The 16,165-nt window shown below is 48.4% G+C and overlaps 1 protein-coding gene across 7 annotated transcripts in view; it reads left to right on the top strand.

Moving 5' to 3' along the window:
- The window catches only part of SYN3 (synapsin III), a 400,752-nt gene that overhangs the window by 369,928 nt on the left and 14,659 nt on the right, over positions 1-16,165 (top strand). For all 7 annotated transcript variants that reach the window (XM_036236074.1, XM_036236076.1, XM_036236073.1 and 4 more), the window contains 2 exons: positions 7,567-7,709; positions 12,357-12,431. In XM_036236074.1, the coding sequence (XP_036091967.1) occupies positions 7,567-7,709; positions 12,357-12,431 (218 nt within the window). The remainder of the gene's footprint in view (positions 1-7,566; positions 7,710-12,356; positions 12,432-16,165) is intronic.

Here is a 16,165-nt window from a genome sequence, read left to right as displayed (position 1 = left end):
CGCCGCCTGGATTTCCCACCTCTCGAGGATCGCGGCCTTGTACTGTCTGCTTCCACCGCCTCAAAATAGTCACCTCGTAAATTTTGTCCAGTTTTGTCCAGTTTTATAGTTGTTTACAGAGACAGGGCTGATGCGGGTACACCATGGCTGGACGCCCTGAGGGTTCTTGAAATGAGATCATATATGTAAACTGTGTGATACACTTCCTGGCACGTAGTCAGAGCTCATTAAAAAAAAAAAAAAAAAATTGGTACGCTATCTTGAAAGAATGAGGGTAAAAATATTGGGATATTTTCACCCACGGAGAATTGTTATTTTGGAATTTAAAAGGGGAGAGAGACTTTGGACTTAAAGTCGTCCTCTTCTCCATAATCATTATAAAAAGAATGAGGTGGGATCCATCACCTCATCTGAAGAGCTGTCCCTGCCCCGCACACTGCAGGGCGATGGGGGGCCCTCGGCTGCACGCCCACGGCATCCTGCGCTAGCCTCTCAGCACCGTAACCCTCTCCTGAGTTGTCTCTCTGTGGACTGCGAGCTCCTCCATGACAGGGACTGTGCCTTCTTCACTTGTTTAATGCAAAACTTGAACAACATTTTATCTTATTTTATTTTATTTCAGGTATGCTTAAGAACTATTCTAAATAGTGAGCTGACTCTCGCTCACCCACCTTTGTGCTAAGAACGTGATCCTGGTGAATCAATCTCGAATAGAGTTTATATATTAGTATCATTGTTATTTTCCTAATGTTTGGACTGGTTTAACGTACAGGCTGGCTTTTGGATTCTCTGCCTCCATGGGTTTCTCAGGCCTACTTTTTCAATGAGGATGGGGCAGGCTTTCTTCCAGGGACATTGTCCAGAGATTTCATTATTTACTGCTAAAGGAGAATGCCAGAAGTAATAATATTGAGACCCTGGTTCCCAAACCCTGCATCCAGATGCCCTGAGGCAACACAGTATATTTTAAATTTTCGAGGGAAACAGCAATTCTCAACACCTGTCAGACACCATGCAAATCACTAGCCTAGGTGGTTCGCAGTTTCAACATTATATAACAACATTTTTCCTTTCCACGGTGTTGTATCTTTGCAAAGCTGGGTTTTTGGTGGTGGTTGTGCTAAAAAGCAAGTGTCATAGAAAAATCATTTTCCGATCTGAGCCCACGGTTTGAGAATTTGTACAGTGCCCAACAAGCACACACATCGCACTAGTAATAAATTGTCATTACTTAAAAGGAAATAAAAATATTTGTGTATTTTTTTCGGTTACCAAGTTTTTAGAACCTAAATACTTTTTAAGCTTTCTAGCTTAAACTGCTTAGTAAATAAAAGTGCTTGGTATTTCTTTTGACCTAGGAATGCCATGAAATGGGAATAAGATGGGAGCTGTGAATGCAGAAAGTTTGAGAACGTCTACATTAGGTTATTTGCAACATTCGTGTACTTGTTTTAAGTTTTAGGCGCTGAGCTCAGGACTGGATTCTGAACTCAATGGCCCTGAGAGTCTAGGAGCTGCCAGACTGGTAAAAATTTACTGGGAGGTAAAAGAGAGATGTAGCCTGTCCGTCTTTGACTCATCTAACTAGTTTCTTAATGAGCAGACACCACTTTGGAATAAGCTGGATGCACATCTTGCTGTTATAAAAACAGAAAAACAAGCATCCATTTGTGTGCCAAGGTTATGGTTTTATTATCTCGAACTAGGAGTGACCCGAGCATCCGGCTGGCCTGCCAGCTACTTCTTGCCAGAAAGAGAGACCACAGAGCAAGTGTCCTAAAGCTACGGTTATTATTTTTGGTAGATATCCTCCCAGCTTTTCGCTTACTCATAAATAACCTGGTTCAATAAATTGCTTCATGCAGTTATCTGTGTTTGGAAAAAAAAAAAAAAAAACAACTTTGTCTGGGCCATCCCACCAGGAAGGAGCGTGCTCCAAACCGGGCCTTCTATGGGAACTTGACGAAGATGGATATGGCTGGGGTGAGCCGCTGGTCACACTCGCCTGAAATGTTTTCTGGGCTATTGAAATAAGGGAGTGGACTTCATTCAGTCACCCGTGTGCCTCTGTATCGGGATTAATTCCAGACCATTTTCTGGGAAGGATCTTGGCCCCATTTCCTGTGTCCACCTCTAGAGGAAGTAGGGCAGCCTCTCTAGGAGCATGAATTTCTGTGAGCTCTCAACTCCCATAAGACGTTAAGGCTCAGTTTTCTGTTAATGATCGTGAGTCTCTTTTCAACAGGCAGCATCAGCCCCAGGGCCATTGCACCTCCTTTTCCCTCTGCCTAGACTCTCTTCACCAAGCTATTGCCATGATTGGCCCCTTCATTCATTCTTTCAACAAATATATACTGAGTATTGCACGTGCGCCAACCACAATGCTGGATGTTAAGGGTATAAGGGGGAATGAGAATAATAACAGTTACCATGTATCAAATGCTTGCAATGAGTGAAACATTCTTCTAAACCATTTACATGGAGTATCTCATTTAAGGCTCAATGACAATCTGATGTTCAACAATAATCCAGCAAGTTATCCACATTTCGCTGGGAAGGAATGTGAGACACAGAGAGGCTAAGTAACTTCCCCAAGGTCGAACAGCTAATAAAGGATGGAGCTGGGATTCGAGCTCACATTCTTAAACACTCTTATATTGTCTCTCTGGCAGACACAGGAGGTCCCGGCCTCATTGGCTTACATTAGCAGATAAGTAATTTCAGATAGCCAAAGGTGGTAAGAAAAAAAGTAATAATAATAAATCAGGGTAATTCAGTAAAGACTCCCCAGCGTCAGCATGGAAGAGTAGCTACTTTACATCAGATAGTTAGAAAAGCCTCCACTGAGGGATCATCTAGGTTGAGACCTGAAGAAACCAGCCATGGGAAGGTATTCAAGAAAATCGTTCCAAGCAGAAGGAAGAGTAAGTACAAAGGCTCTGACACAGGGCCAGGTTTGGCTGAGCGTAAAAGAGAGATGATGGACCAGGAACCAGCCGATGTGGGGTTGTGCTTTTCAACCTGGGTTGCACACCACTGCCAGGTATCTTCCAAAAATACTGATCCCTTGGCCCCCGCCCAGAGATTCTGAGGAAATCGGTCTGAGGCTTGGCTTGGGCCAAAGGCATTTTAAAAAGGAGATGGTTGCAGTGGTCCAATGAGGGATGATGGGTCGTGACCTGGACCAGGGTCGTGACCTGGGCCAGGGTCGTGGCACTGGAGGTAGCAGCATCTCTCCTTCAGCTGCTGCTCCCTCCACACAGGATTTTAAATGGCTCGGGGCTGGCCCCTCCCCCTCACAGCCCCTCTGTGGTCCACGGGACGCACTCACATTCGTAGCCTGGATAACCCGAAGCCTGGGAGGCTCAGCGGCACGTGGGCTGGGAGGGGCTTGGCACCAGTGCACCAGCCCCACCTCCTGCTCAGACATCTGTCAGTCTGGCTGAGTCTCCCACTGAAGCTCTTACCAGACGTATCAAGAGGCGTAACAGGTTGCCACAACTTTTCCTAAAGAAGACATCATCTCAAAATCTTTAATCTCCAGCAATTCAACCCTGTTATATCGAAGTAAGCAAATCCACCAATTCTTGGCCGTTGTGGTCCTTGTCACAGCTCACTTTGGGAGGTGGCATCTTTGTCTTCTTGCTTCGGCTCTGAGACAGTACATTCGTCAAGGTCGCCCAGAGGAAGAGAAACAATACAAAATATATAAATAGAGAGAAAGAGATTTGTTTTAAGGAATCGGCTCACAAGAGGATGGGTGGACAACAAGTCTAAAATCTGCAGAGTAGTCTGGCAGGCTGAAGACTCAGGCAGGGGCCAAGGTTGTAGGTCAAGTCTAAAAGCTGTTTCCTGCAGAATTCCCTCTTGCTCAGGAGAGGTCAGCCTTTTCTTTTATTCAATCCTCCAACTTATTGGATGAGGCCCTCAGATTACGGAAGAGAACCTGCTTTACTTTCGAAGTCTATCAATTTAACGTCCAGAAAAACGTTTAACCAAATATCTGAGCATCGTGGCTGAGCCAAGTTGACACATAAAATTAAATATCTCAGACAGGAGGCTACCCATCTTACATCTTCTTACATTATCATCTTCATAGAATATTTCCGGACAAGTACAAAAAAGGAAAATCTTATCACCAAGAGACTTTTTTCTCAAACTTCTTTTTTATATCTTTGGCCTTTTTGTTATATATATATATATGTTTTTCAAATAAAAAATAATCTATAAAAAATGGATCAAAGCGATCATCGAATGGCATTTCGTTGGCCATCTGCAAACTGCTTTCTTCAAATCGCGCTTTAGGACGATGGTTGAGTCCACAAGCCTACATTAAGGGACATCACAAGGAATATCCACTCATCAGAGTGAGCCCTTGACATTTGCCACACACCTCGGTGTCCTCCGGAGAACATAATACTGATGTTAATGCCGAGAATGGCTGTAGTTCTCTTAGGTACGTGGTGGCTTTTCCTCTTAGGAAGACTGAATTGTGTTACTGGCCAGTCTCCTTTCCTGTAACGGACACATAAAAACGGTCACACACCTAGCCAGATGTAACTATGTTCACTTTTAACCTCTAAACACAATTTTATGTCCTCGCCTTTGTTTGTCTTTCTAGTCCTGTTTTTTTTTTTAACCTTTAATTACGGTAAAATTTTTCAAATGTATACAATAGAAGAAAAAATAGTAAGCTATATCCTTATGTACCAGTCATCCAACTTTATCCATTATTCAGTGATGGTCCATTTTGTTTTACAGACCCTTCACCCTTTCTTTTAAACACCATGAGATATTTCTTCATCTTTTTAAAGATGAAATCTAATTTTCATACTATAAAATCTGCCCCTGTCAAGTGTACAATTTAGTGGTTTTTTAGTATATTCACAAGATGGAACCATCATCACTCTATAATTCCAAGACATGATCATCACCCCATACCCATTAGCAGTCACTCCCATTCTCCCTTTTCCTGAAGATTCACAGCAGAAATGCAGTATGGCTGCTTTACCAAAGACCGAAATAGCAGTGGCTTCAACCAGAGTAAGGTTTTCTGGTCTCTCGTGTAAGAGGCTGAGCATGCACAGTCCAGGGCAGACTGTGGACTGCACCGGGAGTCCAGGTTCTTTCCACCTTGTTACTCAGCCATCCTCACCGTTTGGCTTCCGTCCCATGGTCCAAGATGGCTGCTCCAGCTCCCATCCTCTGGCCCACATCCCAGCCAGGTAGAAGAAGGGAAAAGGAAAGGGAAGAATCCCTTCATCCTAAAGGTGCCACCAGAAGTTGCTCTTATCATGGCTACTCACGTTTTCATTGACCAGACTTGGATGCTTGGCTACATCTACCTATGAGGGAGACTAAAACAAAGTAATCTCTAGCTGAGAGACCAGATGCCCAGATGAAACTTAGGGGACCTGCTACTGAAGGAGGAGGGGACAGCGAGTAGTCGGGCTCAGGAGACCGAGAACAACGGGTAGGTTCAGCCAGGAATGGGGACAGCACACTGCCATCACCACTGGAAGGAGTGGGAAAGCCGACGAGCCTGGAAAGGAATGGAAAATGGGGAACTCTCGCCTGGTCACCTTCATTTTCTCTGCAAAGCAAGACTCAGAGTCATCTGAGAGGCTGACTCTCAGAGAGCTGGGATGAGGGGTTTGCAAAGCTCTCTCCCCGTCATGGTGGACAATCCGTCAGGATGGAAAAGCAGCCACACACTTGCAGATACCCTGAGAGGGTTCAAACAACAGCTGTGCTTTGGGAGTCTTCTGAGTTTCACTCCCAGCTCTGAGCTTAGATGCTATATGGCTTTGGACAAGACAAGAAACCTGTTACACGGCCATAATGATGCCCACCCTGCCTGCTTCACAGCCCTGTTTTGGGTCCCACAGGAAAGCTGTGAAGTGCTTTGTAAGTATGGAGACAGGTGTGGATGGACATCATCATGAAGGGACAGAGTTGTCAGGGCAATGCCGAGTCTCAAGGAGAGGCAGGAAAGGACCAGAAGGTGAGGTCGTGGGGACAGGACAGCCTCCCACACAGGCTGCCATCTCCCACCTGGCCCCTCCAGGGGGTCTGGGCTCTGCCCGCCTCTGGCCAGCATCAGAACCTTTCTGCTGCCTGGGCACTGGTGACAGAGGAGGGGATGGCCCACCAAGCGGCCCACAGATGCTGGGAGTCAGCCCCTCTTACGTCTTGAGATCACTATCACAGAACCTTGGCCTCATCCCCTGCACTTGGCCTTGGAAGCTCTCCTGGGACCTCTCCCTGACCCCAGGGCACTTCCTGCATTCCTGGCCCAGCCCAGTAAACAGTGTAAGTTTCTCCACCAAGCCTATGGCCTAGCAGAGCTAGCCATGTCCAGTGTGTGCACATGTGTGCGCACACACACACACACACTCACACACTGTACACACAAGCACCACATATGACACACCACAGATACAATACACAACTCATATCAAACACATACGAACATACCACATACATACCAAACTACACACACACCATTCACATACTTCACACACACGCAACCACATGCACACGCTCTACACGTACACGCCATACACGCGTACACACTCCCTTCTTTCTAACTGGTCTCTCTCTATCCCATATCCATTCAGCTCTCTCTACAGTTACTCAGGTGATTTTTCTAAACACAGATAAGGCTGCTTTTTAGTTTAAACTCCTCTCCTTTTTCCAGTGGCTTTCCAGAGACTTTGGGTTAAAATTCAAGCTACTGAGGCCTTCAATGGTCTGTCCCCCATGAGCCCCTTCAGCTGTCCCCCACCTTCCAGCCCCATTGGCCAATAACAACCAACCGCCCATCCCCCACCCTGGGCAGCCCCCCGACTCCACTTTGCACTTCCGCAGGCTTCTCCAGCGATCGCCCTGCTGTGCAGTCCTTCTGAAAATCACACTCCTTCTTCCAAACCCTGCTTGGAGCTCACCTCTTCTACCAAGATTCCCTGACTCACCGAGTAGTAGCCCCTTCCTCTTCTAGGCATATGTAGTGTTATTGCAGAAAAATCAGACCGACAAGAAACCAAGCAGAACTCGGAGAGTTGGAGAACTCAGGAGGTTTATTATGTCAGCAGTATCAGAAGAGCTAGTGCTCGGAAGATCTGGGCCCCGAGCTCAGGGGTAACCTTGCCTTTGTAGGACTTATCCACACAGTTACAGTTGTCAGGAGCTGACTGCTTAATTCGTCCTCAAGCGGTTACAGAGCATGAGATTCTCAGACAGAAACTTAGGCAAAGGCGATACATCTATTATCTAGACAGAACAAGCAAAGGGGAGGGTGAGTCTTCAGTTGATCTCGAGGTCACCCTACCCTTCGGCCTATGCAGCAAGCATGTCTACAGAAACAGAACAAAGAGCTGATTACAAGGTTAGCCATTTGAGTGGAAAATTCCTCTTCAATGGAGAGACTTGTTTCCTACATCTGTACCCCTTGCTCGCAGGTGACCTTCTCAAAGTCACTCTTTATGGGGCACTGGGTCCTGGCATTGGGCAGGCGCTTGGTGAACGCTGGGCAGGTGACACTAACCCTCTCATCCCCCCACACAGATCAAAGTAGAAAACCAGCATGACTACCAGGACGTCACCAGCATGGTAGCGATGGCCAAAACCTACGCCACCACCGAGGCCTTCATCGACTCCAAGTACGACATCCGCATCCAGAAAATTGGATCCAACTACAAGGCTTACATGTGAGTCCCTGGGTGGCGGCTGGGAGCTGGGGGGAGGGGAGGGAAGAATGGTGATTAGAGATGTATGTCCAGCCGCGTCTCCCCACCCCAGGCAGAGATCCCATCAGCACGACACCGTTCTCCCTTTCTGTCTCCTTCACTGACCTTCTCTGGTCTGTTCCCCTGAGGGCTGATGTTCCATCATGGCTTATCTCAGGGCGGAAATCTGTCTACCTGAATGAGGGCTGTCTCCCCAGGGGAAGGAAGATGCCTTATTGGGGGTTGGGGCCCGGTCAAAAAGCTGAAGGGATGAAGAAGTACAGATTGGTCGTCACGAAGCAGTCATGGGGATGTGGAGTACAGCATAGGGAAGACAGTCAACACTATTGTAATGGCTGCGTGTAGTGCCAGGTCGGAACTAGAGTAATTGGGGGCTCACTTTGTAAATTATACAAACACCTGAAACTAATATAAAATTTAAAAACAAATTTAAAAAAAAAAAGAGAGAGACACCCGGCATGTTTGAGGGGAACTTCAAGTATATACAGGATGTACATCATAGGAGACAAGACTGATAGAGAAACTCGAGGATAAATAAAGGAGGGTTTTGAAAGCCTAGTTGAAGGTTTTGAATTGTCTCCTGTTCTCTTCTGAGCAGAAAAGTCACATGATCTGACTTGTATTAATAAAAAGATGGCTCTGGGGCCATGGGCCGCAAAGGGGTTTCTCTGGAACCAATAAGACCAGTTAGGAGATTGTATCATATTTCTCTGGCTGCAACAGAAACCACATCTGACTAATTCGATGGAGCTTTTCAAAGGGAATTTATTAGAAAACTATGGTTGATCAGAAACTTAACCAAACGAACAAGCAAAACCACTAAATTATCAGTATCAGAAACATTAGGATCCGGGGCCACCCCAGGGGTCATAGCCAGAAGCAATGGATGATCTTCATGGCACTTTGATCAGGAAGTGAATCTGCCCCAGTCACTTTCAGGACTTAACTCAAGTTTATGATTTCACAGTAATAGAGTGGATTAGTCCAACTCGGGTCACAGGCGTTTGGTTAGAAAAAAAGCAGGAAACCAGGTAGCAGAGCCCCACCAAGATGGCATGCGGTGTGGGCAGGGTCATTCCCCAGTGGAAACAGAGGTGCTGTGATTAAGGGAAAAGGAATGAGTAACAGAAAACGCAGCACGCATTCGCCCCGGGGTGGGGGCGGCTGGGGCACGGGAGGATGGGATGCTGGAGCTGTGGCTCTCAGGACAAGTGGGTGTTCCCGACTGGGTGGGAGGGCCGGGTCTTCAGAGAGGTTTTCTCTGCTCCGAGGCCTCTCTCTGTCGCTTTGGAATGTTGTTGTTGGTTCCACTTGAACTGACGAGACCCCAGAGAGCCAACCAGGGCCTGTTTGCCAAGAATTTATGGAGTGCTGACTGTGCACATGGCTCCATATTGGAGGGCCACGATGCCTGGCTCTGGATGGTTGGAAATTTCTATGTGCTTCTGTGCAATGAAGCCTGTGCTGTAGGTCAGGGTCAGCAAACCACAGCCCACACGCCAAATCCAGCAGCCACTGTCTCTGTAAATAAAGTTTTAACTATCACGGCCGTATGTATCCACGTATGTAATATCTAGGGATGCTTTTGCACTACCTGGATTGCCTAGACCAGCGGGAGGCAAACTTATTCTGTGAAGGGCCAGATCGCAGGCCATGCAGTCTCCGCTGTAACTGCTCCATTCTGCCATTGCCTGGGAAGCTGAAGAACATGCAGGCAGTTTGACCTCTAAGGAAATATGCCCAGGAAAGGGATAGAGCCAGTTCTCACGGACTACTTCTGCCCTGTCCTGCCAATCACTCTTCCACCCATTTACCAGGCCATACCTGTCACCACTCTCAGTGCCCCCGGGGTGATAAGATTGTCCCCTCTGCCCACTCTGCGTTAGGGGGCATCCCAGTGTGGCCGGCCAGTACATTCCGAAGGCCTCCGCCATCTCTCGTGATATCATTTCCCTCCTCCCCTCCACTTGACATTGACGACACCTTGTCCCAGTTGCTCTTCTTGAGGATTACCTCATTGCTGCCTTGGTTATGCTGAGCCTTTCTTCCCTGACAGCTCCAATCTGTCATGAGTTATGGCATTTGCTGGACCTTGGCTTGGCCCAGATCCGAGGGAGGGGGTTCATGTCGGGCTCGGTGTAGAACGTCCTGACCATTCGACCTCCTTTCTGGCCTCCTTCCTGCCCTGCACTCGGGCCTTCGTGCCTGTTGCTACTGGGGTGTCATAGTTTTCAGACCCTCTCAGCAGACGGATCTAGGAAAGCTATGTGTGTATCTTAACCCGTGTATACACACATATCCGTAATTATTTCTGTTAACAATATCCGTCTTTGTCTAAAGCTAAATGGAGACATCACATTGCTGTCTTGGACTTTGATATAGTGCCACATGATTCATTTTTGCCTTCCCAGATTGCTCATCTATAACTTCCCACTCCAACAGGGGAAAGCCTGGCTCTCACCATTCACCATCCTTTTACTGACTTGTTCATTCCCAGTACCCGTGCTCAGTTGCAAAACCGTTAACCCATAGCCCTACAAGAAATGCTACCAGCTTGCATAGTCATACAGTCTCCACTCATTTCCAAGGTTACTTAGGTCAGCTCCTTTACCCACCAACCCCCTCCTTCTTCACTGAGGGGGGTCAGTGTCATACATTTGCAGTATAGACAGATTCTTCTGTCACAGTCGACATTCCATCCTACATTGCAGCAGCTGGATCACATTTGGGCCAGCTCACTATTTTCTCCAAGCCTGTGATGGGCTCTGCCATGGACAATCATAGCTATAAGCGTGGAGTTTCTCAGATATGTTTTGGTGGCTTCTGCTGCTAAGTGGGAATGATAACGATAATAATGTCCATGTCATTAAGTTTGGTGAGGCTGAAACAAGCCAGTGCTTGCAAAGCCCTTAGACCCATGTCTCACACGTAGAAAGCACTCATTAAGTATCAACTCTCACTGTCATTATCTTCCTGGAAGGAGAGCAACCTGGCTGTATTCCTTCCACCCCTGGCATTCGAATGCCTTCTTTTCTTGTCTCCACCCACCAGAAAATAATAGTAGCACCCATTATACTATGAGATTTATGGGAATATTTCCTTTAATCTACACACTGCCGTTTAAGGACGGTACTTTAATTATTGCCACTTTACCAATGAGAAAAATAAAGTCTCAGAGTTGTTGCCCATGGTTATACAGCTAGAAAATGCTGGGGCCAAGATTCGAACCCATATCTGCCTGATTCAAGTCAGTTTTACCTTCTCTTACCACCTATAGACCCCATTAAAACAAACCCTGCTCATCTCAATAGCTACCTTCTGGGGTCAAATTAAGTGACTCTGGTTTCTTCTTCGTTTCCCCCGGGCTCTTCACTCATTTTGCATATCGATAACCCTACCATGCCTATACTCTGGTTTTAGGCTAGTCTACCCTCCTGGGTAGTGAGCAGCCTGAGTAGGGGACATCTCTGCACACCCAGATTCTTTCCCAGGACACAGGGTGGCCCAGTGAGTGTTTGCCAAATTGAATTGAGTTGAGTTGAGATGAACTGAATGAAACTAAACTGATGTAAAGTTTATCAATGTCGCTACACCTCTTAGTAATTATGACTTCGATCGGCTGCCATCTAGTCTCAGCATCTGCCGTCCTCAGATACATTTTATTTTATTTTTTTTTAGAACGATATGTTTTTGGAGCAATTTCTCTCCCCAGTTCACCCTTTAATCCAACCACATGCCTTCCCTTGGCCATAAAACAAATAGCTTTACCTCTGCCACTTGGCTGAGTCTGAATTTGCCATTGGAGGTGAATTGTCTGGATTTGTCCCCTGCATATGCATAGTCACTTACCCACCTACTGCATGCTAGGTCCCACTAGACATCAGGGGATTGTTCATATATGTCCCCTGCCCTCAGAGAAAACAGGATACTAAAGCAGTCATTACAGGTAAGATGAGCATCACTAGGTATAGGGTGTAGTGTAGGGGGCCCCACTCTTACTGGGGAACGTGGGCTGCCAAGAAGTCACGGTTCAGATGAAAGCTGAAGGATGAGTAAGACTTAGCGAGGCGAAGATGGAGACGAAGACTGGCTCAGGCAAAGGGAAGAAGACGCGTGGAGGCCTCGCTGTAGGAAAGAGCCATGGGCGTCTGAACACCTACAGGGGATCAGTCGATGCTGGAGCAGAAAGGCCAGGAGGCTTTCCTGCTCTTCACCATGGGAAAGTAATCGCTCCTCCTCATGAATCACTTTCCCTACATTTTGGGGCTCTCAAAAAATTCCAGAATCACCAGGCGTTATACCGCCCTAGTTCTTCGTCTCAAAAACAGAGGCCAAGGTTTGGAGGATTTCGTCCAATAGTATAGACATTTTTTAAATTTATTTTTTAGATTTCAAAAATGGCTTTGAAAAAGATACCTAAGATCCAAGAAATAAGGGCAATCGACATGAAAAATAAAGCTGAGGACAGGATGTGTACCTAAGGAATGTGTGTCATAACAGGAGCCAGATATTTGAATCAGAGCCTCCTAACAGCCAAAGTGAAGAAGGAAAGCAGATCAGTGACAGATACCCCTAATGCCCTCACTGTGTTATTTGTTCTGACACCAGGAGAACCTCCATCTCTGGAAACTGGAAGGCTAACACGGGCTCTGCCATGCTGGAGCAAGTGGCCATGACAGAGAGGTAAGAGACAAAGGAGGTGCTTATGGAGAGGCCACCGCCATGGTGGAGGATGGGTGAGGTGTACAACAAAAAGTCTGCAAGGGAGGCCACCTCACCCTCTGGTCAGTGCCTCACCGCCCACCTTCCTAGGCGCGGCCTCGATTGCCCGTAACAAGCTGCAGAGTGGGTATTATAATAACCTCATTTTACAGAAAGTTTAGAAAGGGAACGTGACTTGTCCAGGGTCACAGAGCTGATCAGTGACAGAGCAGAGGATAAAATCCTGATGTCTTGACTCCAAGTCCGGGAGTCTCTCCAGTCCTTGTCAGTCCCTCGCTGCTCTGACCGCGTCACAGAAGTGTTCCTTGTTGGGGCACGAGGGCTCTCGGAGTGTCCACTCCTCCCTCAGATTATTTCCATCTCATTGTGAGGACAGGTTTCCTGTGAATCACTTGGTGAGCCACCGTCACCTAAAGAAGGACCAGTCACCTGCTCCCAGGGCTGACAGCACACACACACTCCTTCCTGCATGCCCAGTGACATACATGTGCAAGCATGCAGAAGTACTGGGCAGGGCATGGGCTTTGGGGTCAGAGAGATCAGTCTGGTGCACATGAATTGGGTGCCTATTGAATTCCATGTTGTACTGACCACTAAAGAGGCCAAGATGAAAAGATCCAACCCTTCCTTTTCAAAAGTCTCTATCAGTTGCAAGTGTCAGAACGCAAATCTGATCGCTTTTAGCCAGTGGGGGGAATTGATTGGCTAGTGGCAATGAAAACTCCAGAGACACAGCTCCGGTAAGACTTGAGGGCTCACTTCGGTTCAGCTTTCTTCTACATTGGCTCAGGTCGGGCCAGATCGCTCATATGGCGGCCCACAGCGGCTCCAGGCTTCCATCCTGACAGTAGCAAGTCCAGCAGAGAGAAAACTTTTTTTCCTCAACCACTTCAACCAAAGCCCGGACACTGATTGGCCTAGCTCAGGTCACGTGACTATCCCTGAACCAATGACTGTGGCTCAGAAGGCTGCAACGCTGTGATTGGACAGACCTACGTCATGTCCGGCCCTGGAGATGGGAGCAGGACCACCCCGCGACAGCAGCAGTGACTGAGGGAGACTCAGGGAGAGATGCAACGCCATGGACTATTAAGAAGTCTTTAGTAGGAAGGAAACGAATGTTGCGCAGACTAAAATTAGAGTCATCCGCTCCCAGCTCCCCAGCTAACAAAAGAGACAGAGTGTGGTGGAGGTGAGGGTTGGGCGCTTGCGGTGGGAGCACAGGGAAGGGGCACCCAACACAGACCAGGGAGGGGTGAGATCAGGGAAGGCTCCCTGAAGGAGGCAGTGCCGGAATCACATAAAAATGAGTAGGAGTTCGGAGGCATTCCTTTATTACTTTGTTAGTTTTTTGTTCAACACCAACTGGGAGCCAGTTATTGACCTAGACCCTGGGGAAACGGTGGCCAGCAAGACGGCCATGGTCTCAGGGGCTGTAAGCTAAAAAGCAGCATGAACATCAGTGAGTGGTCCCACCCCACCTAAGCTGTGTTATGAGGGTAAGTTAACCGACCTTTCTGAACTTCAGCTGTAAATTGGAGGTAATAATACCCAGATCTGGGTGCTGATTGAGAGATGTTCAGTACCTAACCCAGTCCTGGCCCATGGCTAAGAGGCGTTGCAGACGTGGGCTTCCCTCCCTTCCCCTCAACCTCAGGTGGCAGCTGCTGCCTTCAGTCTGGGAACCCACCTGTGCTAACTGGTCTTGGGCAGGTGTGCTCATTACCTGGCACAACTGAATCATCTAATCTGGGGCAAGCTTATCCTTCTCCCAATGGGCATTCATGGGATCATCATGGCCCTTTTCTCCCTGGCCTTACCAGAATGTGAATCCCGCCTTCCTCAATGCCTCAAGAGCTGCTCATAAATGTCCCCAGCCGGCCACCACGTCACTGCCTCTGCTCAATTCCAGGCCACATGGGTCATTCCTACAGGAGCTTACCATAGCCGTGGGTCTGCTCTGGTCTGGAATTTACTTTCTGTTCTGCAAAGTCATGGGACAGAGCTCCCTAGCTCCATTTCCACATAAGGAACATCCCTGAGACCCATAAACAGGCCCCAACCTCTTCCTCCACCCGGCTCAACTGCATTCTAGGAAGCCTGACTCCCGGCCAAAACCAGAGACGTGGTTTGGTCAGTGCAAGTCCTACCAGGCCAGAGGGGAGCGTGGACCCCATGTTCTCTGGTCTCTTCCACACTGCTGCACCCATGAAGTTCTTTCCTTGGCCCTGAAGGGATCAGGGCGCTCTATGCCCCGTGAGGTGCACCCAGTAGGTGACCTGGAAGTTTGTCATTGAAAACAACCTCTAGACACCAGCTGCCTCTGGGCCTACGTCCAGACTCCCGCCTTCCATTGAGAAGAAACTTGATTTATGAGTGTGTCTCGGGCACAGGTCTCTCTCAGCTGGAGGTGCCCCGCCAGTCAGCCCCTGGTGCCAGATACAAGGACCCAGATTGGAGAGTCCAAAGTTTGTCCCCCAGTGTGGCTACATGTGCGACTCACATGAGAAGCTTTAAAAACGTGTAGAGATTATTCTCACATCTGGCTGTTTGTGTGTGTGTTTATTTGCTTAACTCTCCTGGTGCTTCTGACACACAACCAGAACCAGACCAAGGCCGTCCCATTTCTCAGATAAGGAAACTGAGGCTGCAAGAGGGACTGGCTCACCCAAAATTATTGAGAAAATTAATAGCGAGAATCCAGGTTGCTGGTCTCCCACGCCGATGGAGAGCAGACTGACGTGTTCGGACTGAGAGGAAGGTAGGGCTTGCTTCCACTATGGAATCAAACAGCACCCAGGTCTGGAAGCCGGCACAGTCCATCACTAACCTCTCCGAGCCTCAGTCTCCTCATCGGTAAAATGAATTCGCCCTTCCTAGTGGAGCCGTTGTGGCGTTAGAATGAGGAGTCAGCCACCCCTACCACACACACGCGCAGAATGCCTGGCTCACAGCAGAAGCTTGACGGGCATGAGTTTTCCTCCTCCCTTTAGTTCTGCGATCCTCACGTGCTGCTACTATAGCTGAATGGAAGAAGTGACCTAGGAGCCAGGAGAGCTGGGTGATCGATCCTGGCTCTATTACCGTCTTGCTGTGTGACCCGGCCAAGCCGCCCTCCCTCTCTGGGCCTCGGTGAGCATTGGCAGATAAGATGAGTTGGTTCAAAGAACACTTGAGCCATGATCTCTTCTCATTCCAAGCCTTGTGGCTCAGAGACACAAATAGATCTCAGAGCAGGCATGCCCTGTGTGACCCTGGAGAGTGGGGAGAGAAGCAAGAACATTGACACAAAGTCCCCAGTGACTCTCAAATCCAGCCACCACAGGGGAAGCCAAGTGCAAGCCCGGGGAGACTTCTCACATACAACCGTCCCCTTGTTGCTGGGGCAGAGTCCAGCGTGGAGATCTTTTCCCTGAAAAGTAAACTGGCCTCGCAGCCATCGAGTGGCTGGAAAGAGAACAAAGCAGCAGGTCCAGAGGGCCAGGCCCCGGCCCCGGGAACAGCCCGGAACAGCCCGCCAGGCTCCCCTGCCTGCCCGCCCCAGGCTCAGGGGAGAATGCGCCCTTTGTCCCCCTCCAGCTCTCATCTAGCCTGATCGCTGGGGCTGGGAGGGCAGCCGGGAGGGATTTCTGGAGCCCTTGAGCCGCTTTCCCAAGGGAAAAGGACTGCAGGGGCAGCTGGTGTCCAGGGCAGCT

Source organism: Rousettus aegyptiacus, unplaced genomic scaffold (assembly GCF_014176215.1).
Source record: "Rousettus aegyptiacus isolate mRouAeg1 unplaced genomic scaffold, mRouAeg1.p scaffold_m13_p_2, whole genome shotgun sequence".
NCBI lineage: Eukaryota > Metazoa > Chordata > Mammalia > Chiroptera > Pteropodidae > Rousettus > Rousettus aegyptiacus.
This window is presented reverse-complemented; position numbering and strand designations above follow the sequence as displayed.